The 24663-nt window shown below is 40.1% G+C and overlaps 1 protein-coding gene and 2 non-coding genes across 3 annotated transcripts; all 3 read left to right on the top strand.

The window, feature by feature from the left end:
* Nucleotides 1–10197: 10197 nt before the first annotated feature.
* On the top strand, nt 10198–10269 carry trnah-gug (transfer RNA histidin (anticodon GUG)). Its single transcript has one exon. It is a non-coding gene; the product is annotated as a tRNA-His (tRNA).
* An 809-nt stretch (nt 10270–11078) lies between these two features.
* trnah-gug (transfer RNA histidin (anticodon GUG)) lies at nt 11079–11150 on the top strand. The gene has a single exon. It is a non-coding gene; the product is annotated as a tRNA-His (tRNA).
* A 1875-nt stretch (nt 11151–13025) lies between these two features.
* clptm1l (CLPTM1 like) lies at nt 13026–24090 on the top strand. The gene is made up of 18 exons (XM_065470753.1): nt 13026–13293; nt 14019–14239; nt 14334–14428; nt 14661–14850; nt 15019–15209; nt 15654–15732; nt 15935–16052; nt 16727–16821; nt 17014–17098; nt 17681–17784; nt 17912–17977; nt 19567–19617; nt 19703–19785; nt 19884–19918; nt 20010–20065; nt 20255–20299; nt 21230–21345; nt 21431–24090. Exons 2-18 carry the CDS (start codon nt 14075–14077, stop codon nt 21507–21509), a joined length of 1653 nt encoding a protein of 550 aa, XP_065326825.1. The 5' UTR covers nt 13026–13293; nt 14019–14074; the 3' UTR covers nt 21510–24090.
* The last annotated feature ends 573 nt before the right edge of the window (nt 24091–24663 follow it).

Here is a 24663-nt window from a genome sequence, read left to right as displayed (position 1 = left end):
TTCCCACGTGTGGGACTAATAAAGGTTTATCTTATCTCTCTCTTATCTTACTTGGTCTACATTCTTGTGTGTGAGGGGTTACATTTCAAACCAATATAGAAAGTCAGTTGACCAAGTACAGTTTGACATTCTGACATTTTTTAAAGTTAGTCAAGAAAGTTAGCAGCAGACAACGTGGTGATGTTGACTTGGATATAATGATTAATTCATTATTCAACTTTTGCCAAGATATTACACTGGATTGTACAAATATTAGCTTCTAAGTATAATTCTTTTATTACTGTCTGACATTTCAACTTTTCAGAAGACTGGTTTACAGAAATGCTACAATATACAGTCATGTAAAAAGTACATCCTTATTACAGAATTACATTTGGGGAAAACTACACAGCATATGCGCACAAACCCCTCACACCAACTGCCAACCACAGTGGTGGAGGTAGAAGGTGATGGTTTGGGCTTGTTTTGCGGCCACGGGACCTGGGCACCTTGCAATCATTGAATTGACCATTTACTCCTCTAGAGTCAAATGTAAGGCCATCTGTCTGACAGATAAAGCTTGGCCCAATTTAGGTCATGCAACAGAACAATGATCCCAAACACAGCAACAGATCTACTGCAGAATGGCTGAAAAAGAAAAGAATCAAGGTGCTGCTCTAGCCTTAATTGCAAAGAAGGGTGAACCAAAATTGTGATGCAACAGTGATGCAACAATGCTTAATAATGATTACTTCAAGTTACTGCTGCTAAAGGTGATTCTACAAGCTACTGAGTCATGACATGTAAATGGTCCCATGAAAACAGTTTCAGTCAACACCAGCAGGTTTTGACTGCATATACATGTTTAAGACAGAAACCAAAAGTACTGGATCAAGGCTTGTATATATTAATCTCATGTCAAGTGAATTGATTAGTTTAAAATATATTTATAAAACTTAACAGCCATATCTCTCTCTGCACTTCCAGAGAATATAAAACACTCTTCTTAACCTGGGACAACTTGTTGACAAAATAGAAGAAGAGTGTTAGAAAGACAGTTGACTGAGGCTTTGAAGAGCTCCTGCTGTTGCGCCTGAAGGTGACTTTGCTCCGTGTGTGTGTGTGTGTGTGTGTGTGTGTGTGTGTGTGTGTGTGTGTGTGTGTGTGTGTGTGTGTGTGTGTGTGTGTGTGTGTGTGTGTGTGTGTGTGTGTGTAGTTTATCCGCTTGGATCACTACTGGGATAGAAAGCTGACAAGTCAAATGAGGCTATGTCCATCTCTTCACTGGTCCTCTCTCTCTCTCTCTCTCTCGCTTGTTCTCTCAGCTGTGTGACAGTTAATTGACATATTATCAGCCAATGACCTTGTGTCGCATGCGAATCCCCACCAATTAAAAACTAGGCCATTTCCTTGTCAACTCTGCGTAATGGAAATTCATACGGTCTAAAATCTAATTGAGCAGGCACACACACACCCTTGTGCACATACACACACACACACACACACCACACTCACGCAAACATGCAAACACAGACCAGAACTCCCGCACACAAAAGGCAATTGTGTGAAAGTAGATGTTCACCATATATTAAGCCGAGCATGGCAAGCATGTATACATCATTTCATTGCCTCGAAGAGCCAAAGAAATCATATAGAGGTCAGTGCATGTGTGTGTGTGTGTGTGTGTGTGTGATTAACCTTGGAGGACAGTAGAAGGGCATCCAACTAACTTCTCAAGTCACTCAATCACAAAGAGGTGGCTGCAGACCGACAAAAAGAATGAGAAGAATGGAGCGGGAGAGACTGGGAGTGACAGAGATAAAGGGTGATACAGAGAGACAGATTGAAAGAGGTTAAAGATTCAGATAGACGGCGAGGGAGCGGGGCAAAGAGGCAGAGATGGCAGAAATTAAAGAGAAAAAGTGTGGGGGACTGTGGGTGAGTGGCAGGGTTAGAGAACAAGAGAGAAATTTTCGAAGGGCATCTGTGTGTTGCTTGGTTACTGGGAAACAATACAGTAGCGAAAGAGAGAAGCAATGAAAAAGGGAGGAATAATAAAAGACAGGAAACTGGTCCAGAAAGAGAAGGATGGGATAAAAAGAAATGACTGAAATCAGGAGAAAATCAAACAAAAAAGAAGGTAGTATTTAAAGAGTGGAATTATCTATTTTTGTTGGGTGGGGGTGGGGGGGTGGTTTCTAAAGTATCCATTTCTATCACTTTTTGAGGTCAAGTTGCAGTGGTGAGGTAGCTCTGATATCTCTGTCCACAGCAAGGTTTTCTTGCTCTTCCTGGGGGATCGGGAAGCAATCAAAGGCCAGATGAGATACATAATCTCTCCCGCGTGTTCCGGGTCAAGCTTGAGGTCTCCCACCGGTTGCATGGGTCCAAAAAAACACCTCAAATGCACAGTGCCCAGGAGACATCCCGATCAGATGACTGAGCCACCTCAACTGACAGTCTTATTTTTTCAGTCACTGCCCAAAGTACACGGGCATAGCTGAGGGCTGGAACGGAGATCGAGTGGTAAATTGAAAGCTTTGCCTTCCAGCTCAGCTCCTGCTTCGCTGTCACGGTTTGGTACAACGTCCGCATCACTGCTTACACGGTGCCAATCTGCCTGTCCATCTCGTGCTTCGTTTTACCGTCACCTATGAACAAGACCCCAAGATACTTAAACTTGTTTACCTGGGGCAGCAGCTCACTCTTAAACTGCAGGGAGCAATCTACCATTTCAGACGCACTAGGAGAGGTTCCTCAAGCTTAAAGGTGCTGACTCTCATCCCAAATGCCTTAAGACCTGACCGCAAAACACCCCCGGGTATTCTCAAAGTTCAGGTCTGCAAAGAGCAAAAAAGGCAATCCACAAATCTCCCATTTGTTCATGAAGATGAGCTTACAAATCAAATTTGTGACAAGGGAGACTGGCACCAGCTAAAAATGACTTTTGTGCAAAGAATAAAGGTATTCACTCCATTTTTATAGGGACTGGATGGTGTGAATATAAATAGACCGTTTCTATGAATGAGTAAGAGGAGTGCTTTATTCTTCTGGGCATTTGAACAGGTCACTGTGCAGCTAAGTGGATCAGTGCTCTCCCAAAAGCAGTTGCGGGTTTAATTTACTTTTTTTTTTTCAAACTGCTACAACCTGTGGTTTTAAGGCACCAATTGAAATCACAGCCAATGTAAATCTGGGTTTTTGCCAAAAAGTGCTGCTGAGGGTGTTAATGTATCACCATCCACCAGCAATACCACGTACAGAGTGGCAAACTTAGAAGAACGGAGCTGATTCATACTTTACAGACGCAGCTGCTGGTGTGTAGAGAGAGGTGGAGCAGTGAACGATTAAGCCTACTGTAATTGGTAAACATCTGAGGATGGATAACAGCTGAATAAGTGAGGACAAATAGTGTTAAGTCATAGGATTTCCCTGTGTTTATGTTTTTCTTTTTTCATAGATGCTTTTCTAAGCAAAAAAAATAATATATATTTTTTTATGTTTATGGCCATGGAGGTAAATTTAGGCCTGGCAGAAACCCTGAAAGTATCATACACAGGAAGCACACAACTTCAATTTCATGTTGGATGTTGGGGGGTCATAGAGGGTCAAATGTATATAGCAGTGATGTCAACTCATTTTACATCGCAGGTCACATACAGCCCTCATCTCATATGTACAGACCAGTAAAACTACATTTTTACTATATGAGATATCTTAATATAAGCCAACAAAGCACAGTTTCAACAGTTTGTCTCAGTTTTTCTGCACAATAAAGAAATACAGCTGTAGTAAATGAATGAAATCTGTCAACATGAGTCCTTAGGCTTAAATTGGAAGAAGAAAATATGTAAAGTTACAGAAATCTATCATTTAATTACTTTGGTGCATTGTGAATGACCATGAGGGGGATCTCTATCAGCAGAAAAAGCTGTAAATCTCAAGAAAATATAGTTAAAAGTCCAAAATTTATATCCTCCTTCACATTTTCCAAAGCCATCCAGTGAGCCAGATTGGAGTTTTCACCAGGACGATTCTGGGCCCTGGGGCCTTATGTTTGACACATCTGGTTTATAGGATGTGAGCACCAAACACAGGCTGTCAAACCCCTCACATGGCCAGACACAATCTGAAGTATACTCAAAGTTTTCCACTTCCCAGAGTTTATGTTAAAGCATGTATGATTTGCTACAGTGCTGCCCACCAGCAGTAGCGAGGGGAAGGGGTGGGTCACTATTTCAAGAAGACTGTCACCACTGGCAGAGAGAATGTGATTGAGAACAGAAGCATCGCTAATGATTTTCAGTCACTGCAGCAGTGCAGATCACTGGTTCATGTGTATTTATGCAGCGCTGCTGAGCCACAAAAGATGCATGAAGAAATAAAAGATTTTAATGGGGGGAACGCGGTTGGAAAACTGTCTTTGTGTCTGATCTATGAGCACTCGCACAATATTTCCCATATTCTGCCAACCTGTAGCCATTGTGCAGAATCTTCAGCTGAAGACAAATTAGCATTTAAATGAGGCAAGTTATTTTCCTTTTACGCCCGCTCTAAATTACTAACGCAATAGCTTTGATTGAGACGAGAGGAGGGAGACTGGTGGCTTTTTTAGTGTTATTGACCCAGAAAAGGTTGAGTGAGCATACTCGCTCATTTTCAGCAACACCACTGCATCAAAAAAAACTCACATGGCCACACTCGCTCACAGTTGAGAGCTGCAGCTCAACGGCCTACAACCACAGCCACCAATGTTTGGCACCGAACAGCTTGACTGATGCTCGCTGTCTTGCCTAAAGGAGCACTCCAATGATTTTCAACCTTATCTCTTACAATGTACGTGTCACAGGGAGATACGTTAATGCACCTGCGCACTCGGCAGGACCCACTGTGTCTTGTAGGAAGTGCTCTGTTCACCTCCCCAAATCGTGCACAGGATGATGCAGTTCTGGGCTAATAAGCAGCAAGAATACATCAATCTTCTCAAAGTTCAACTTTCAACAATGTGGACATGTTGAGAAGAGTGCATTTTTCAAGAAATACTCTATAATTAACTTCTCCTTTCAAAGCTGTTTATTGGGGAATTCTTTGAGGCCATTATTTGATGTTTCAACACGAACAGAGGTTGTTATTATGTGTCAGTAATGCAGGCTGTATGAGAAGATTCTCCAGCTATGACACGGCGCATACTTGAGAGTCCTGTCATGTCTGAATGAAGCCATAGCAAACAAATATACACCGTAAGTCATGGACACCTATGTTGGAATGGCATAAAGTCATCACAATAAGAGAGAAGAGTCCAGAAATCCAATACATTCAATTTCTTAGATCACCGATTAAATAAAAATGTATCAGTTTCTGAGCTTTCCTCTTAGCAGTACTCTGAATCCTTTAGAACAGGACATGCATTCAAATGCAGCTACACTTCCTAACATGCTTTGCACAATACAACAAGGCTATCTCTGTCATCATGTTAGACAGCAGTGATATTATCAATGCATATCTTCTTTTGCTTGTGCAGTGTTGCGCTGCATATAAAGTCTTTGTTGCGCCGTGACACATACAGGTATGCTTAAAGCAGAGCGATGCTGATTCCCACTTGTCTCTGAAGCACCTAGATTGCTGTTCTCAGAGTCGGTACACACCTGCCTCTTCATGTATTTGGAGACAACGCGAAGTCCCTCGTTTGTGTTGAAATGACCAAATGTTATGCAAATGCTTGTTTCAAGAAAGGAAAGTAAATTTGCTCTCTTTCTGGAGTTTTGCATTTGTTAAAAGTCAGTTTACTCGAATACCAGGGAGTCGGTCTGGGCAGGGGTGGGGGTGGGAGGGAAGCTCTCCTAACTGGAGAGCAAAAGGGATCTCGTTAATATCCCCCATGCCTGGCAATTGAAAACGTGTGGACAGGGACACATTCTTTCTATCTGGGAGGTCACTTGGAAATAGACTGCTGAGTAACCTTCTCTCTGCCCCTGACTGGAAGGCTGTCTTTTTCTCTCACTAGATTTCTACTGCTCTGAGCCCCGACTGCGAAACTCCATAAAGAATGATGGATGCTGATGGAGACACATGGAGTGGTGATTATGGATCATAGCAGAGTATTGAGGAAGGACAGAGAGACAGACATACGTACGGAAAGAAACCGAGAAAGAGGGGGCATTGCGGGCTCAGAATGGTTAATGACACAACTGAATCCTTCTATTTTTTATTTATTTATTTATTTTTGTATGTGATGCAGTTGCGCCACTGAGTGGTGGAATATGAAACTACTGCCACTGAGGTTGTTACAAACATGTATGAGAATGTTCAAAGTAAATCTGAAAATCGTACAAAAAGTAAGTTCTTACCTTAAAAATAATGTTACAGTGCATTTTTTAAATAAATTGTCCACCCATTTGTCCATTTGTCAGATACTCCGAATTTGGAGTTTTGATACTATTTAAATGGTCTGACTTTAAATGCTTTTGCCTGTTGCTATAATGGAATAAACAATATAAAGTTCTGAACAAAGTGCACAATCGCTGTATTCAGGAAAACGAATTACACACAAGTGCTGAGGCAACGTGTGGAATTAACACAAGGCTTTATATTCATGAACGAAACTTAGAGGAAAAGTGATTTAAAAGCCTTGAAGCCTGTGGGTTTAAAACTTCCAGACAGAGTACTTCACAGTTTGGAGGCCCTGAGAGCAAAAAGTCTGTGTGACCGTTAGTCTCAAAGTGAGGCGCAGGAACAGTAAGAAGAACCTGCCACTGCCTGCTCTCTGACTTACAGCGGACAAGAAATTTAGCAATTTAGATAATGTAACTCAGACTTCCTGAGGGAAGAGAACAAGTAGATCACTGGTAGGGGATAGGCTGAAGCCTTTTAATCACATCTGACAAGTAAATGGGTGTGGAATGCATCAGGGGAAAAGTTCTGCCCTCTCGGTCATATATTTTAAATGGCGCCTGACATACTGTTCCACCCAGAGGCTCAGAAACACACACTAAGTATTTCATTACTTTGGGAAACTTGTTGTAATACAGATCGCTTCTGTTCAAGCACGCTTTTTTACAGAGCACCAGTCAGAAAATAAAATAGTGAGTCCCCAAAATAAAACTAAATGATGAAACACCAAATATTAGATTCCATCACAGGTGTAAGCATTCAGATACTTTATTTTATATTTTCTCTAAGACTGCAATAATACTCTGTCAAGTAGAAGGCTTGTATTAAAGAGAAAAATTAAATAAAAGTGAAATATTATTTTGAGTGAGGTGGCAACCTGTCTTTATGATGGGTATATGCTCCAGAAATGCTGTGATGCAGATAGGCAGTTAAGAAAAGTAGATTAAAGTATTATCAGGTAGATTATTAATAAAGGTGCACTGATGCAACATTTTACTGTTGTATCAGACTGAGGTAGAGTTTTGACCTATAATAAGTGGCAAAAGTGAATGGTTTAGCTACATATGGTTTTCTATACCTTTTGAGCTTAGTCATTGTTCTTGTGTGTGTGTGTGTGTGTGTGTGTGTGTGTGTGTGTGTGTGTGTGTGTGTGTGTGTGTGTGTGTGTGTGTGTGTGTGTGTGTGTATGTGTGTATGTGTGTACGGGTTCGTACTATCCTGGTGGGGACCAAAATCTGACTTTTACTATCCTGGTGGGGACTTTCTGCACCGTGGGGACCAAAATCCAGGTCCCCTCGGGGTTGAAAGCAATTTTCACACTCAAAATGCGGTTTTACTGTCAGGGTTACAATTAGGTTATGGTTAGGTTTAGGGTAAGGGTTAGGGTTAGGCATTCATTTTTAATGGTTAGGGTTAGGGTAAGGGGCTAGGGAAAGCATTATGTCAATGGGATGTCCCCACGAGGATAGCAAACCAGACATGTGTGTGTGTGTGTGTGTGTGTGTGTGTGTGTGTGTGTGTGTGTGTGTGTGTGTGTGTGTGTGTGTGTGTGTGTGTGTGTGTGTGATTTATTTAAATGATCCTACAAACAAACCAAAGTCAAACTGAAATTTAAATTGAAAACAAAGAAAGACATCACTGCAAATCCAGGTTGGTAATATTCATGTTATACAGAAGGTTTCATTGGGGTCTCAGTTCAAATTTGGGACAATCCATTGCAACAAGCTTTGAGATTAAATGCTTAAAGAAAGACTAAATTGTGGGCATTGATTTTTTTTAGACTGTTCATGTCACAGTGAAAGTCAAATCTTGTGGAGAATCATTACACCTTTTTATTGGCTATAACAGCCCATTCAACCACATGAAAGTAACAGATCTTTGGGGTCTAATTCCTGGCCACTAAACTCAAACTTAGCAATTCACCAAGTGCACAGATCATTAAGGAGAGAGCTTCTAGTAAAGGGTTGAACTAGTAACAATACCTGTTACTAATTCAACCCAAGTCTTGTGCAACGGAGTCTGTGATCTAACACGTCATCTTTTATAACTTTTCCTCGTCTTCAAATGTAACCCATGTGGCAGGCTGCAAGCAAGAGGCACAGTCATTGGTGTACAGAGAGTTCAGCTGAGGAGAAATGCACCGCAGATGAGGTGAGGGTCAAACTGGATACAGGAAGTCTAATTATATCCAGCTGAAGATTTATGAAGTGATGTTCAGCTGGGAAATTTGCCCACAGAGCACTTCCAGAATTCATATATTCCACATACAATATCCTGATGAGGTTAGAGGGCCTCTCAGACAAATTGTAATCCTCTATTTACACAGCAGATACTTCAGGCTAACTGCAAAGGGCCAAGGACTGAGACTGTGGTGCATGCGATGAAGGAAATTTCCAAGAGGGCCAAGGACTTCATAAGACCCCGATTTTATGAAGTCGGAAGTTACATTCAGGAGAGCTTGATCATAAGGGAGCCTGACCCATTTATTATTACAGTATAGGGGTCATGAACTCATTTAGAGACAAACAGGGTAGATGTCACAGTGGCCTTTGTAGATTTGGTCAAAGAAAAGGCAAAAAACAAATGGCTACATCAGCGCACTAAGACTATTTCAGAGGTACACCGAAGGCATGAAGGAAAAAAAATAAAATCACTTATCGCTTTTGTATTTTGCCTGCCTGAGGTTATGTGAGATAAATTGGTGCTAGCTTTCGAATTGTTTCACCCTCAGGCAACCCTCCATGAGCCTGCACTGACAAGGGTACCATTCTCACTCTGACTGTTTAGCACACAACCTCTGTGAAATTCTCACATATGGAAAATGTAATTAAAGTAAATGGTGCATGCATGAACTCTGTTTTAATGAACAGAAATCCAGGAAAAGATTTCCTAGCGTTTAGGGAGTTAATCAGTTAGTTCTGCATGATAATGAGAAGACAATCTCACAATAAACAGGCCCTAGCTCAGTTTTATATCTGTTTTAATTGGGCCAGTTGGGTCAGGGATGTTTGGGATCCAGGTGGGCAACAACTGTGAGGAAAAATGTATGGTGCGTGTCCCTACATTGTCTGCGGAGATGAGGCACAGTAGTGGCAGGGATATTTGACTAAAGCTAAATAAATTCTTTGTGTCCTAGCTCTGTTGTTTAAATCAGTCCCTTCATTGTCAGAAATATTACCACGCTCCGCATGCATAGATCTCAGTTTCACCAACACAAGCTGTAAAATAAATTCTATTGCTTTTACAAAAAGATGCAAAATTGCTCACAGTTGTTCTTTTGAGGTCTTGAAACCAAAAGAAGCCTGCTCAGAGTGCAAAGGCGACACAGCTGAGTTGAAGTTCAATATCCAAACGGATGAAAACAATCCGAGTGGCACAGGAGGAAGAGTGCTGGTAGGATGAGGAGAGAGGAGGAGGACAAGAAGATCAAGACGACGAAAAGTAATTTCATATGCAATTCAAGCAACTTTGATAAACCCGATCTTTTTTGTAGAATGGTAACAAGGGAAGCGGGAGAATGAGTACAGCCCAGTCACTGCAGACTCTCTATGGAAAAGGAAACTCATATCTTCTCTTAACAGCAAGAGGCTCACACAAAACAATGCCAGTGACTGAGAGATGCTGAAGATTGTGTCATTTTGAAGCCATTTCCCCACTGGACACGTCCTCTAACAGGGTGGACATGAAGCATCAGGTCAAAGACTGCACAAAAAAAGTAATACAGGTGCAGAATTAATCTGTGTTTTTTAAAGTCTTATTTGGAGGGGAAAATTGTTTTCGGAGGACAAATATGTCATGCCGTGTTTTTTCTCTATGATAGCTACATAAGCCGTGATCGTATAGTGGTTAGTACTCTGCGTTGTGGCCGCAGCAACCCCGGTTCGAATCCGGGTCACGGCAGTTTTGCTCTCATTTCCCAAGAAAAGATAAAGAGTGCGCACTGCTGAAAGCAGGGGATGTTTGTATACTTTCTACTACTGCAGAGCACAATAAAAAATGTGATCCAAATGTTCGAAATGCACCCGTGAGCAGTGCAAAAGGGCGATCTTTGCTGACAGCAGCATTTCTTAATTGTAAATGCTTTTTTTATACCCGCTCGGTTCTGCTTGGGTTCGAGAGATGTAAATTTCATCAGCAGGTAGTGAGGGCAAGGATCTCACTAAAATCTGATGCAAGAGATTTTATACCGAAATGCACCAACTACGCATGCGCCCCAGGCAGTGGAAAGGACTTCAAAGAAGTAAAACAGGAATGACCTCTCTGCAGTGCCTGCGTCCGCAACAGACTATATAAAGGCTTAAGCAGTATAAAAAAAATCTAGATTGGCCTTTTCTCTAGATTAAAAAAATAGTACGAGATTTAGACTTTAACTTACATTTTCTCGCTTATTCGTGTAGATGAAGAAACACTATATGGACACTCAAATAGTTGATAGTGTTTAGCGCTATATAAGGAGCTAAATGAGAGAAAGAGGTTTTATGAAAGCAATTTTTGGTTCAGTTGGTTTTATTATTATGGAAATGTTACGTTCATTAGAAAGGACGAGCAGACTGATGCAGACACAACGGCATGTTCTTGTAACTTTAATTATTGATGCACGTTAACATCTGTGAGCATTGTAATGTGCTTACTGCAAGAATTATAACCCATATATTGATCGTATTGTTTGTGGATGATAAGGTTCCTCAAAGCAGCTCGGACAGTGGCAAGCCGTGATCGTATAGTGGTTAGTACTCTGCGTTGTGGCCGCAGCAACCCCGGTTCGAATCCGGGTCACGGCAAATCCGAAAACCTGTATTATGTTTACGTTACAAATCTCGCGTCTCCAATGTCCGTTTCAACTTTTAGTTGCTTCCGCTATTACTGCTGCTTTATTGTCTTTGAGAAAGTTTTTTAGTTGTGTCAAAACTTTCATGGGAGTTAACATTAGTACATCAAAAATAGTGTGAAATATTAATACTAGAAGATTTAAAAAAAAAAAAATACACCAACTTGGTATTAAAAGACCTTTAAAAAACATTACTAGACAACTTAAAAGAATAAAAGGTCGACACTGAGACAGTGATACCCTTGAGCCAATTTCACAAAAAAGTACACAGCTAGGGATAAATATTTAACTAATTTCAGTGGACTATGTACTCTACATGAACGCTACTTGTGTTAAAATGAACATCAGTTAGTGTAACTGTGGCCCTCTAAGCAGATGCTTTTAAAACACATTCTACAGTAATAGTTTGCAGAGAATGATTCAACACAGCCAAGAACTGAGTGAAAAACTTAAATTATCACCAGTTACTTGTGCCACTGTATCATAGAAATGTTGTTCAGTAAATAATAGTTTCATACCACTGTTCTCTAACATCCTTAACATCATCAGCAGGAGTATTTTGTCAATGCCGTATTTCTTTGCATCTTGGTTATGAAACAAAGAAATGAGATGGATGTTCATCAATAAGGAATTCAGACTAGGTGGTAAATTTTGCAATGTCAAACAAAGACATCCAAACTTGTGAATGTCTTTTTTTTTACCCTAGTGGATTTGATGTTTGGAAGTCATTATAATAATCTTGAATTTGAAGTGCACTTTTAGATTTTGAGAATAATGGTTAACATTTGTAATATCTGCCTTCAGGAAAAAGCTTTATACACATTTCCGAGAGTAGCTGGTTTATTCATGGGACGTAAAACGTCTGCATCTTAAAGGAAAACTTTTCATTTTCAAATTAACTTTCATAAATGAAAGTGGGTGGGTACTCATGAAATAAATTAAGATGTTGGATTAATGCACAAGGTATATTGTGCAAGGATCTACAAATGTAACATCTGTACGAGTACGTGTCTTTCAGCTTGCTTTTAAAAATGCAGCTCTTTACCGTTGGACTCCCTACTGTTGTGGAACCAAAATTGCTGAGTGCAAGGATTCTTTAGCCATAAATAACTCATAACTGAAGATAAAACTACTTAAGGTGCACCATGCAATGACCTCAAAGAACAGTAACACTGCATATTAACTTGGCAATAAGCTGCTGTTCATGGACTTTGCTCTTAGCTCTTTCTATAGCTTTGGGGCCACCAAAACTTAAAACAAAAACACATTGTTCTAACATTTAAACAAAAACAGTGATAACAGAAGTAAAAATAAAAAATAAAAAATAAAGGTCCTAGTCAGAAATTCCTCTTTTTGGGCTCCAAGTGAGTACAAGAAAATGGGGTTGGAGATTCTTCAGATACCCGGGTGTTCAAGGTTACTCTCTCAGGTGTTTAATAAAGACTTTACTCTAAGAATGTTAACTCTCATGAGTAAAACATATCAGTGCATGGAGCAAAAAATATTTTTCTTCCTTCAAAATATTTCTCAGACACCTGCAGTTTCATAATTGACCATGGAGTAGTGAACTGTGGTTAGGGTTTTGTAACCAGAAAAGCACAATAAATAAATATCTGTGTTATAAAATTACAACTTTCCATGAAAGATCAAGATTCACTGAATACAAATTATGGAATTACATCAAATAAAATGATGATTTCTTGATTTTTTTTTCTTTTAAATAAGTAGATAAATAATTTCAAATGAAATATTGATATTTATTCCCGCTCGAAGTGCGCCAGTGACGTCAAATCTCGCGGCACCTCTTCCCCAAATCTCGCCGGAGAAACTAACAAGGAAGCGAATGGCGGAAATGTAGAGCCACCTCACGCTTTCAGTTAGTAATTTCTGGCTATAGCGCTTTCTTTTCTTCTTAAAAGCAGAACCGATCCCAGAGTCCAGCAGATGTCTTCAGGCGAAAGCACTACGCGGTTCTGAAGAAGCGATGCGGTCGCTCTGAGTCGCCTGACAGGGTTTGTAAAGTGGATGGACGGATGGGCAGTCAGTGAGCCAGCTGAGAGCGTCCTGTCACCGACAGCCTGCCAGTTTAAACACCGGTAATGTGTAACGTTAATATGGGGGGTTTACTTATTTTATGTGCCTTAAAAGCAAAGTGAATACAGAATTCGTTCAGGATTAGCGTCACTAAAGCTGTGGGTTGAAGGTAGCACATCATCCCCACACAGAAAAAGCAAATGCAGATCCGACCATATGGAAAACCTGACAGCAGGTGTATGATAGTTTGAGTTGGTTAAAGAGCTTCAGAGTGCCTGAGCAGCAGACAGTTTGATGCTTTTACCATCAGTAAAAAACAAAAAACAGGTGTGCGGGTGTTTACTGCAGCTTGACGCAGAATTAAACCAAACAATCTGTGGGAGACCTGAGTCTCCAGTGTGCTAACAAGGATTCTGTTATTTAGATGTGTAGTACTATATATATTTATCAGATCTGTAGTTCACTACATCACCTGCCATTTAATCTCTCTAAATATGAGGGCCTCCTTTCATCCTGCTAATGACTTGTTTGTGTGGTATAACCGTGATAAAACTGGAAGAGCAAGTTTTGGCAAATGTTCCTGGTCAGCTGTATCCCATATTCATTAAAACGATTGGCAAATAAACTCTTTATCTTAATTTATTTTTTCTTTCTAAGACCAATCTGAGACAAGTGACAAGTCAGGTGACTGAGACAATTGTCTGATCCCTAATTGGCGTTTAAAATTAATTGAGTTTCGAGCTTCATACTTAAATTGAATCCTCGCCGTGTAATGCCTCATTTGCAGACATATGGCCCTGCCGCTCAGTTAGCCGAGGGAGACGAGGAAACGACGCGAGCATCATGTTTCTCAAAACATCGTTCACCACCCTGATCGTGGGGGTGTTTGTGGTCTATGTGCTCCACACCTGCTGGGTGATGTACGGGATCGTGTACACCAAACCCTGCAACAACCCCAAAGGTGCCAACTGCATCACACCCTTCCTGGCTGGGAACCCCAAACTGCAGGTCAGTTGTGTGCAAGGATGGTCGCACCAGTCATGCATGAGTCTGGTTTCTGTCTTTGATGCGGGTGCCTGACATGATCGTCTTTGTTCGTTAGCTGAGCATCTACACCGCTCTGCGGTCGAATGCAGAAGGAGGCCATACTCTGATCCACAAAGAGGAGAACTTTGATGTCAACAGCAAGTTTGAAAGGTTGGTTCTTTTTGGGGGGGGGGGGGGGGGGGGGGGAGTTAAGAGATTCACATTTATTATCTTAATTGAAGTAAAACCTATGAGATAAAAACAGACACCGAATTGAATGCGCAGCCCCTTGTGGTACGAAACGGTGTTACACGGAGATTTGATTGAAGCATTCTGAAAACCGGATTTCTTTTTTAAAGTTCTGTTTTAAATTTCATTCCTTTCTTTTCCATGTTTCCCACAGGACAATCAATGTCTCCCTACCTAAGAAAACCCGTAATAATGGAACTCTATACGCACTAATATTTGTCCATCAAGCTGCCCACGATCCGTGGCACGATCCACGACAAGTTCACTTGGTTGCTCAGCTCACCACGTACATGGTCCCTAAACCGCCTGAAATCTCTCTGATATCTGGAGAAGATAAAACACAGGTACCATACTGTCTCTGCTACTGCTGAAAGTCAACACACAGAAAGTACTGTTTTCCTTCCTTTCGGTTAACAGTTATGTGGTTTATTTGAAAAGGATCTGAGCGGTGTGGATCGATAAGAGCTTTAATGAGATCGCTAAACTCCTATCCTGTCTTTGCACTCGTGCAGGGTCAGAAAGAAGGCCAGCAGAAGAAGCCGCATGATGCAGCGGCAGGGGGCGGAGCCAGAGCTGGAGCCACCTCTGTGTCAGACCATCCAGTTTCACACTGGCGCTCCCGCCTCACTGTCAACATTGTCGGCGACCACTTCCTCTTTGACAGAGAATACCTCCCAAATGATGTCCACAGATACCTCAGAGTGTAAGATGGCGGCTACACAAACACAAATGGCACTATGAGAGGAAATAGATATCCAAGGGACGTGTGTTGTTGTTTTTTTGTTGTTGTTGTTGTTGTTGTTGTTATTTTTTTTAAAGAAGAGGTTTAAAAGATAGGTCCACAGTTTGGGAGCTCTAACCTAAGGCCCAGCCACTTTAATTTATTAGCCAAGACCTAGAAATAGCCAGAAGGGTGTGGCATGTAAAGGGTTAAAAAGTGCCTATTCTAATCCAGGCAGTTGCTTTCTGATTCAGCCGCAACCGGTGAAGTGGGCCATGACCGATGCCGACATAAAGAGCATTTCAATAGTGGAGGCGAGAAAAAGAAATGGTGCTTTGAGCTGTACTAGCTGTACTTTTAACGGATTACAGGCTTGTCGTGAAGATCAAAGAGTTCCATAAAATGTTTTATCTGTATGTGTTCCAGGTTTCAGAATGGGAAGAAGGTGGTGTATCTACCTCTGCTGTTTGTTGATGAGCTCAGCAACCGGGTCAAGGACCTCGTGGTAAGTTTTCAATTTTAAATAAATATTATGCAACAGACTGCAACTCCCTGTTAGGTAGTCCCAGTGGCAGATTTTCAAATGCAATGCTTTTTTTTCTGTTATTCATCTTATTTGCTCACGGAACCTGGTAGTGAATGCATGGCTGAGAAGCACGTTATAGGAAATGTTGAAAAGATTTTTTTTTCCATGTTTTTGTGTGTAGGAGATCAACAGTACCACTACAGAACTTCCTCTGACCATCTCCTACGACTCAATCTCTCTGGGCAGACTTCGATTCTGGATCCACATGCAAGACGCCGTTTACTCTCTGCAGCAGTTCGGTATGCTAATCTTCCATCTTGCTTAATTTCACACGTTCACTGCAGCCCTGAACTTTTCTAGACATTACGTGATCGAGCATCCTGTGCAAACGCAAAGTTTGAAGTTCACCTCCTACTATAAGTGATGAATGATTGCACAGTGCGGTGCATTTAGTCGCCCCCCCGCTGCTTGCTCTATACAAGCAGCATTTCTGGTAGTGAGAAAGTGTGTCCATGATGACATCATACAGTTACTACAGATTTGTTGGCTGCACATCCGTGGTGTTTAAACAGTGTTCAGTTGGTATTAAGGGGCCCAAAGCATGCCAAGAAAATATCCCACAGCCCTAAACCGTTGATACGAGGCAGAAAGGATCCATGCTTTCATGCTGTTTACACCAAATTGTGACCCTATAAAGTCACATATCGCAGCGGAAATCAAAACTCATTAGACCAGGCAACGTTTTCCCGGGCTTTTGCTGTCCAATTTTTGTTAAGTCGGTGCAAATTGTGGCGTTAATGTGTCTAACATATTGTGTGGTCTTCTGCTGTTGCAGCCCATCTGCTTCAGTGTTCTACGTGTTGTTTTATTTTGTTTTTTCTCTTCTGCGTCCTTCAGATAGAGCTTCAGCCAGGTTTCCTGATCATGTCTACACACCTAAATGCAGTGCGGTTTTCTGTATCTGTTTTTGCAGGGTTCACAGAGAAGGATGCTGATGAGATTAAAGGGATCTTCGTGGATACCAACCTGTATTTCCTGGCCCTGACTTTCTTTGTAGCGGCTTTCCACGTGAGTGTGCTTGCAGACTTTTAGAGTGTACTTTGAATCCTTAAGTGAGCTGTTCATTTCAGTTCACAGTAGGAAACATTTTTATCATTACAAAATATCACATATAAGTAAAGCTTGGCGTAATAAGTCACCTAACTGGGTCATTTTAAGGTCAAATAAAGATGCCAGTCTTAACTCTGAATGCTCTTTCAGCTCCTCTTTGACTTCCTGGCCTTCAAAAATGACATCAGCTTCTGGAAGCAGAAGAAAAGTATGGTGGGGATGTCCAGCAAAGCAGGTTTGTTAGCTTCACGGTACTGTTTCACCTTCTCACCAAACCCCTTCAAAATCCAGTTTATACAGTTTATATGGGCATAAAGAATCACCATGAATACATTTGTGGTTAGTGGCTAAATAAACTACTTCTAGTAGAGTGTGTGAATGTCACCCTGTAATAAGGCTTTGACAAATGTGCAGAACAGGTGAATCTACAATATTTTTCCATATTCTGAATCTGCTGGTTGGCCAGCAATATTTCACCCACAAGGATTATAAGAGAGAGCACTTGTACCTTAATAGTTCTTGAATCATTTTGGCTTTGCAGTGACAGATCCACAGAACTGGCACTGTGGGACCTCTGATTTATGGATTTTTAGAGAAGTGGCAGCTGAGGAAAAAAAAACACAGGAATAAATGTTAAGTGTAACTATATAACCCTACAAATGTTTCCCAGTGTTGTAAGATAACACAAAAGGCTTTTAAAACATGTTGGGTAAAGTGTTATCAAGAGACTCGAGCTGAACCAAATGATTGGTCATCAGTGTCAGTTTGGGAGAGCCATTTACTATCTCACATTTTCTGTTGTTTGCTTCTATTTCAGTGCTGTGGCGATGTTTCAGTACCATAGTGATTTTCCTCTATTTGCTTGACGAGCAGACCAGCCTGCTTGTCCTCATACCTGCAGGGATCGGCTCTATGATTGAAGTAAACACACGCGCAATTAAAAATGAATTTAAACACACACAAAATGACCATTTATTCTCACTTCAGATTTGATTAAAAGGTGATTACGTGATCTGTAATATATAATAATGTGGAGGCTTTTTTTAAGGTCTGGAAAGTGAAGAAAGCCTTTAAGATTCAAGTTTTCTGGAAAGGAGGCAAACCCACATTCCTGGTATGTGTGCATGTGTCTTTATCTGTAATCTCTTTTTTTCCTGTTATCAGCCACGTATCTACGTCTTTGTTGGTATAGACTGGGCCTTTGGGAGGTGGCCACACAATTATACACACAAAATTGAGCATGGCTGCTTTAAAATGCTGTGCAGTACACAGTGTTGTATAAAAGTCATTAGCAACTCTGTGTGCCGTTTTATATTTTGTTTCCAAGGAGCTGCACTTGGATTTTTTCAAAGCCTTGAGCAACAGTTCTCCAGGCTTTTTGGAGCTCTTTGTTTTTCTTTGGACATTGGCTACTTTTTCACTAATTTTCAGTCCAGCCCTAACCTGAACCTGAACATTACAGAAGGGGGAAAAAAACATTTTCACATTAATCTTATGTTGTTTTTAACAGTCAGCTCAGCGCTCATTCAAGCACGCAAAAGGCACCTCAGAGGATGAACCAGTTTTGTGGACGCGTAACAGACAACTTGGCAAAGAACCAATTTAAATTTTTATCTTTGGGCACTTTCTTACTTGCGCCGTGCTGCAAAAACATGTCAATTGTTGTCATGTCTTTAGCCGAATATACAAAACACCACAAGCACAGTTTAACATAAACTCATATAAATTTGTATTTTTGCACCAACAAGGTGATTCCCAAAGTGCTATAAGCCAGAAGCTCTGCATATCTCAGCATGGTGTGCAGTGTGTCCTTTAAAAGACTTGAGGAAACTGACCAAATGACGGGCAAAAGAAGGTGGAGCAGACCTAAAAAAAATATGTACCTACAGTTGCTGTAAAGAAGCCAGTTTTAAGGGAACTTGGGAGAAAAGGTCTTGTGGCGTGATGAATCCAAAACACAAATTTCTGGTTATTTGCTGAGGATGTCAGGAGATGGGCACAACAGTGAGTGTCAGTTAAGAGCTTTAAATGTCCTTCCAGAAGCCTGGATCTGAAAACTACTTAAAGAAATTATGAGAAATGTTGCCTAAGAGTTCAGGCTATGTTAAAGAATAAAGGTGGTCATACCTATACATTCTGTTTTTTGCCTTATACACTGTAATTCCATATGTTTAAATAGATATTTAAATAAAAGTACAACATATACGCATCCAGTTATTTCCTATGCTAGGAAGGCTCTGGGTTAAGGAGTAGAGACCAGTCTTACACAGCCTGTGCTAGAACATCCGACTCGCTCTTAAGTTATCTGACATGTTGACTCAAAGTACCATTTTTCTCTAACTGCTGCACGCTGCTTTTTTTTATCTGCTGGTTTATTCTCTTATGGAGCTTTCTGCTGTAATAATATTTGTATTAAATTAAATTACTGTCCTTTGACAAAGCACAGAGCAGATAATGGAACTTTAGCCATGTTAATAAATAAAAACGATAAATGTTCATGCAGCATTGTAGGCAGGATAATACATGCTTAATAGAAAACACAACAATCTTTTCTTATAAATGTAAAACGCTACATGGAGGCGATTGAGTTTATAATTATCCTTGTCTGCATTTTTCCTTAATTTCTGCAGCACTGAGAGATTTTTAAAATGTGAGCAAAAACATGGGTCAAGTGTGCTAATGAGTGTTTCTGTTCTGTTACAGTTTGGAAAGTTAGATGAATCTGAGAGGAGAACGGAAGAATATGATACCCTGGTAGGGCACGAGACAATTAATTATCAGTTGTTTCTTTGCGACATGAGCACTTACGCTGATTGCCTCTTTCTTTATTTTTCTTTAGGCCATGAAGTATCTCTCATACCTTCTTTACCCACTGTGTATCGGAGGGGCAGTGTATGCACTAATATTTTTACGATATAAGAGGTAGGAGTCTGCGTATGTGTAAGTAACAATAACGGGATACTGATTGACTCAGTCTGACAGGTCATCACTCATTTTGATTGTGTATCTTTCTGTTGTAGTTGGTACTCGTGGCTGATTAACAGCTTGGTGAATGGTAAGGTGCTCTATACTCTTAGCACACACACAAAATACCTCTGTCCATAACAGTCATTATAAATTCTCATGTGTTTTTCTTCACTTTATAGGTGTTTATGCATTCGGGTTCCTCTTCATGCTTCCTCAGCTATTTGTCAACTATAAGGTCAGTTTTACTTTGAAGTTACTGATTCACAAAAATCAGTAACCTACGCAATCTGTGTAATAAATGCACACATTAAAAAACAGAAATCTAACAATAAAATGCCACAGTGTGCAAACTGCAGTTTATTTACCATAACAAAACAGCACAGTATTCATGACTGATTATTCAGCTTTGTTCTTTATTTAACAGCTGAAGTCTGTTGCCCACTTGCCCTGGAAAGCTTTCATGTATAAGGTAAAAAATTAATTTCCTGTTGTTTTCTGAGTGGTTTAGCCAATGGATGCTAAGGCCTCAGTAACACAGGCTGAGAGATTGATTGGTAACCTAAGGAAAAATGCGTGTTCTGTGAGTGGTTGCTGGCAGTCACTAGATAAAATCGGCCACAAAGTGGGTGCTGCAAAAAACACGTTTTAATGGTTTTGATCTCAAGGCGCTTGGCCCGGTTGCCTGTGGTTTGCACAGAAGATGTCCACTTGTCTGCAAACATTTGCCAACTTCTGTCCAGAGGGTAGCGAAACTGTGACGTAAATAGAAACTGAGGCAATTTGCCTAAAAATAAATAAGTGAACTTTTGGAATGCTGTTGTTTGCAGCAGTAAGGCACTTTTATTTTGAAGGAGAATATTCTGCATTTCCAGTTTGCATCATGTTTTTTACTATCGTGCTCACTGAGTAGATTGCAATCAGGCAGTGTTTACAGATGAGTCGGCTTTCTCAGTTCAAACTGGATGATCGTGGTATTATACTGGTAATCTCAAGGAGATTTTTTTTTCTTCTTTTTTTTGGTGCAGCACCCTCTTTCACTTAGAGACAACCAGCAACCTCTAGCAACCATTTGTCAACCAATCTGAGAATGCACATATTTGCCTAACAACCAGATTTCCGGGGAGTGACTGACTGGTCTCTAAGCCTGTGTGACTGAGGCCTACATCTTTCATACTGTTTTTACAGCTTTTAACTTTCCACATAATAATGCTGGTCATTGATTTAATTACTAAAGCACTCTCACTTCTAAATTTGAAAGAAAGTGTATCTATTTTATTTTTTTTATGTTTAAGAGCCGATGTAATTTGTCAGAATAACTGATCACCCCTACAAACAATGACTACATTTTTTTTTTAATCTATCTTTTGAGAATGTTCATGGACTTCTTTCATGTTAACAGGCATTCAATACCTTCATCGATGACGTGTTTGCCTTCATCATCACCATGCCAACGTCTCACAGACTGGCCTGTTTCAGAGATGATGTGGTGTTTCTCATCTACCTTTACCAGAGATGGTACATGCACACTACATTACACATAGCACATTTGTTAAAAACATGCACGTTTTTTTCAGAGTTAAAACTCTGTTTCTTTCACCAGGCTCTACCCTGTGGACAAAACAAGAGTAAACGAATATGGAGTGTCGTACGATGAAAAACCCAAAGGGAAGAGTCACTAGACTCGGAGGAATTTGCTTTCATGATCTGGAATCTGTGGGTATTGTCTTATTTCCACTGGTGTCCACTCATCTTTATCAACTGGACTGAGTTTAATGGTCAGGGGAAAATGTTTGTTGTATATGTTCCAGGCGCATTTGTTTTGTTTTGTTTTGTTTTGGGGAGGGTTACAGTGTGTGTGATGGGACACAGTGACGAGCTACATCTCTGGCCCTTTCAGACTGACATAACAGCCTGCAAATATACACTTACAATGTAACTGTTGTGAACTGCTTGCAATCGTTTTTTTATTTTTCATGTTTTTTTTCCAGAGATTTAAATGCACAAAAGAATCTTTATAATTCTTAACAATGCTACGCTCGTGTTTTGAAAAAGTTGGACTCAGCCTGCTCTGACAGCTGGCAGATGTAGTATATCTACGAGCTGCAGAGAAAGTGCTGCTTTGCTCATCTGAGAGCTTTATTCAGTAAGAAGACATAATCCAGTGGCTTGTTGTATACCTACCAGATAAGACAGCCTTCAAGTAAAATCAAGATAGCTGTGTGATGGCAGGGATAGAAAGACTGTGCTGTGACAAAAAAGGAGGGAGTGTGGCAAAGGTGAAGCATTCTGACTGATGTTTCAGGCAGCTCAATAATATTGTTCCAGACAGTCTCAGAAAAATCAGGCTGTAGTCATAACTGCAGCTTTTGTGCTTAAGTGGCCACTATTTCTAAATTGGTAGCTGGTGTTTATGGTAATTGGAATAAAATATGAAAGCTGCAATAAGCAAAGGTAAGCCATACAGAAACTAAAAATGATATATTGTTAGCTCTGTTGAATATGTAAATTATCAGAAATTCATTCTATTTAAGCATTTCTCAATAACTTGGCAATCTGGCTCTTAAAAAAAAAAAAATTGTACAAAATTATATCCAAAATGATCACGTGCATACAGTTGGCATTTGTTAGTTCTGTGACAAAGAACGGTCATGTTTAATGCTACAGTCACACTAGGGAAAACAGTAGCTGGAGGCCACGGCACGACCAAAAACCATTCTGCCGGTGTTCTGTAAACTTGTAAGTCAAAGTGACTTTAGTGCAAGACAGCGGTGAATTGGCGGTAAGGCCAATAAGACAGTCTGCTATCAGTTTGCAACTGAATAGGATCCAGTTGGCAATTACATGCAATCTGCTTGTGAGGAGATCTGTTGACATCTGTTATAAATCTGTTGCTGTCTACATAACCACAAATTCACATTAAACCCTAGCATTCAGAGTCCGGCAAGTGTAAAATGGGAATTCCTCCACGAATAGTGATGTAGTTGATGTGAAGTATTTACATTTTTGTTGTCTTTTTTTTTCCTCCTAGTTACAAGAAAGTCGCTGTCCTGCTTTTACTCTAGTGTGACTGAGCTGTAAAGAGGACCTGTTATGCTCGTTTTCTATTACACACACTGTTATGATGTAACTGTTCATAGTAAGAGATAATTAGATAAACACATTTGAACGTAATCTCTGAATGGGAGAAACGAAACACCAAAAGCAAAACAAAACGGTTTACAGGACTTTTTTTCTACTTCCTTATTAATATGATGATATCAGCTTATCAAGAAGATATGCAGACCTATATACATAAATTGACGGTGATTAAGTTTGCTTCCAGTAGCTTACTTTTGCTTCCGCAAAGCAAACAAAGTTGCCAAAAGAATAAAATAATAAAATACAACGGTATGCATGACAGAGAGGGCAGCCTTAAAGAGAGAGCAGCTTAAGTAGCTTATTTCGCACAATGTAAAATTTCAAATCAACATAATAAGTATGCTTTTAAAGTGAGAATAACTGTAACATTTGAGGGCAAAATCAAAGAAAATGGGATTTAAAACGTGAACGTTTAGAAATCCAAATTGGAAAAGTGATGCACTTGAATGCATCACTTTTCAGTTCTGCTGAAGAAGCGCGGATTGTTACACAATTCTGTTTATTTGCCAGTAGATGGCAGAAGAATTTCACTAGAGGCAGAGGAGAAAGTTGTGATCTGTTGCCATGGAGAGAAGATTAATTGCCCAAGACATTCCAGAATCTTAAGCTTGAAAGTTCCAGAATCTGTGAAGTTGAGTTCTGTATGTTTTGTGTCTCTGTAAATGGTACTGACCGTTTCATGACATTGTACCACTGACAGTCCTACTGTCTTTTCCATCCATCTTCTTCTTTCTTTTTTCTTTTTTTACATAACTGGGCCAAGAAAATCTGCTAGTGCCAAATGTGAGAATGAATAATGTTACCATTGTACTTTCACAATGGATGGTACATCGGATCTTTTGAATAAACACTGACATTGTGAGAGAGATGATGACGGAAATGTTTAAACAAAGTATTATTACACTGAGTTTATGCAGTCAAAATTTGATTTATTTGCCATAGTTTGGGGTTTTTTAAGACTTTAATTGAAATAATGTACTTAACTTTCAGATATCATGATATATTAGGTCTGTATATAAAGGTTCTGCACAGGATTTATGTTCCTTAAAAATAGAGTTGGCAGAGATTTGCCTTTAAATTGTTTTACTTATTGTAATGTTTGTGTTTTTGATTGAGATGAAATTAAAAAATAACTGACAAAATGTTACGTGTAGTTGGTATGTTACTGTTGCTGGGGTCAACTGTTCAGTGGAAATGAGATAACCTCAGTAATGCAGAGATGATTTCATTCGTTAAGGGAAAAATCTAGCTAAACCTACCTGGTGCGATGTGAAAAAGTAATCCCCCACCCTCTCTCTCTCACACACACACACACACACACGTTAGATCGTGCACTGACTTTGGTTAGATAATTACTACCAGATCTGTTGGATCAAGAAATGACTTGAACAGAATCTGTCTGACAGTGAAGTAGGCATCAAATCATGTCACGATCTAAAGAAACTCAAGAGCAGCAGAGAACAAAAGTTGGGCATCAGTCAGTCTTACTACGCTATTTCTAAAGCTTTGGGACTCCAGTGTACCACACTGAGAGACTTTATTCACAAATGGAGAAATCTTGGAACAGTGGTGAATAGTGCTGGGCGATATATCGAGTTTTTTAAAAATATCGATATATTTTTATACGAGATATAAGATGTGACAATATCCTTTATATCGATATAGTCTATGTTACGTTATAATTATAGTTGTGGA

This window comes from Pelmatolapia mariae, linkage group LG22 (genome assembly GCF_036321145.2).
Source record: "Pelmatolapia mariae isolate MD_Pm_ZW linkage group LG22, Pm_UMD_F_2, whole genome shotgun sequence".
Classification (NCBI taxonomy): Eukaryota; Metazoa; Chordata; class Actinopteri; order Cichliformes; family Cichlidae; genus Pelmatolapia; species Pelmatolapia mariae.
The sequence above is the reverse complement of the archived record's forward strand: the minus strand, read 5'-3'. Positions and strand labels throughout refer to the sequence as shown.

Excerpts from the sequence above, each read along its gene's own strand:
- clptm1l (XM_065470753.1), top strand. The coding sequence starts at position 14,075 with ATGTTTCTCAAAACATCGTTCACCACCCTGATCGTGGGGGTGTTTGTG. Across the intron at positions 14,240-14,333 it reads CTGGGAACCCCAAACTGCAG|CTGAGCATCTACACCGCTCT; the intron begins GTCAGTTGTGTG and ends TTTGTTCGTTAG. Across the intron at positions 19,919-20,009 it reads GATTAACAGCTTGGTGAATG|GTGTTTATGCATTCGGGTTC; the intron begins GTAAGGTGCTCT and ends TTCACTTTATAG.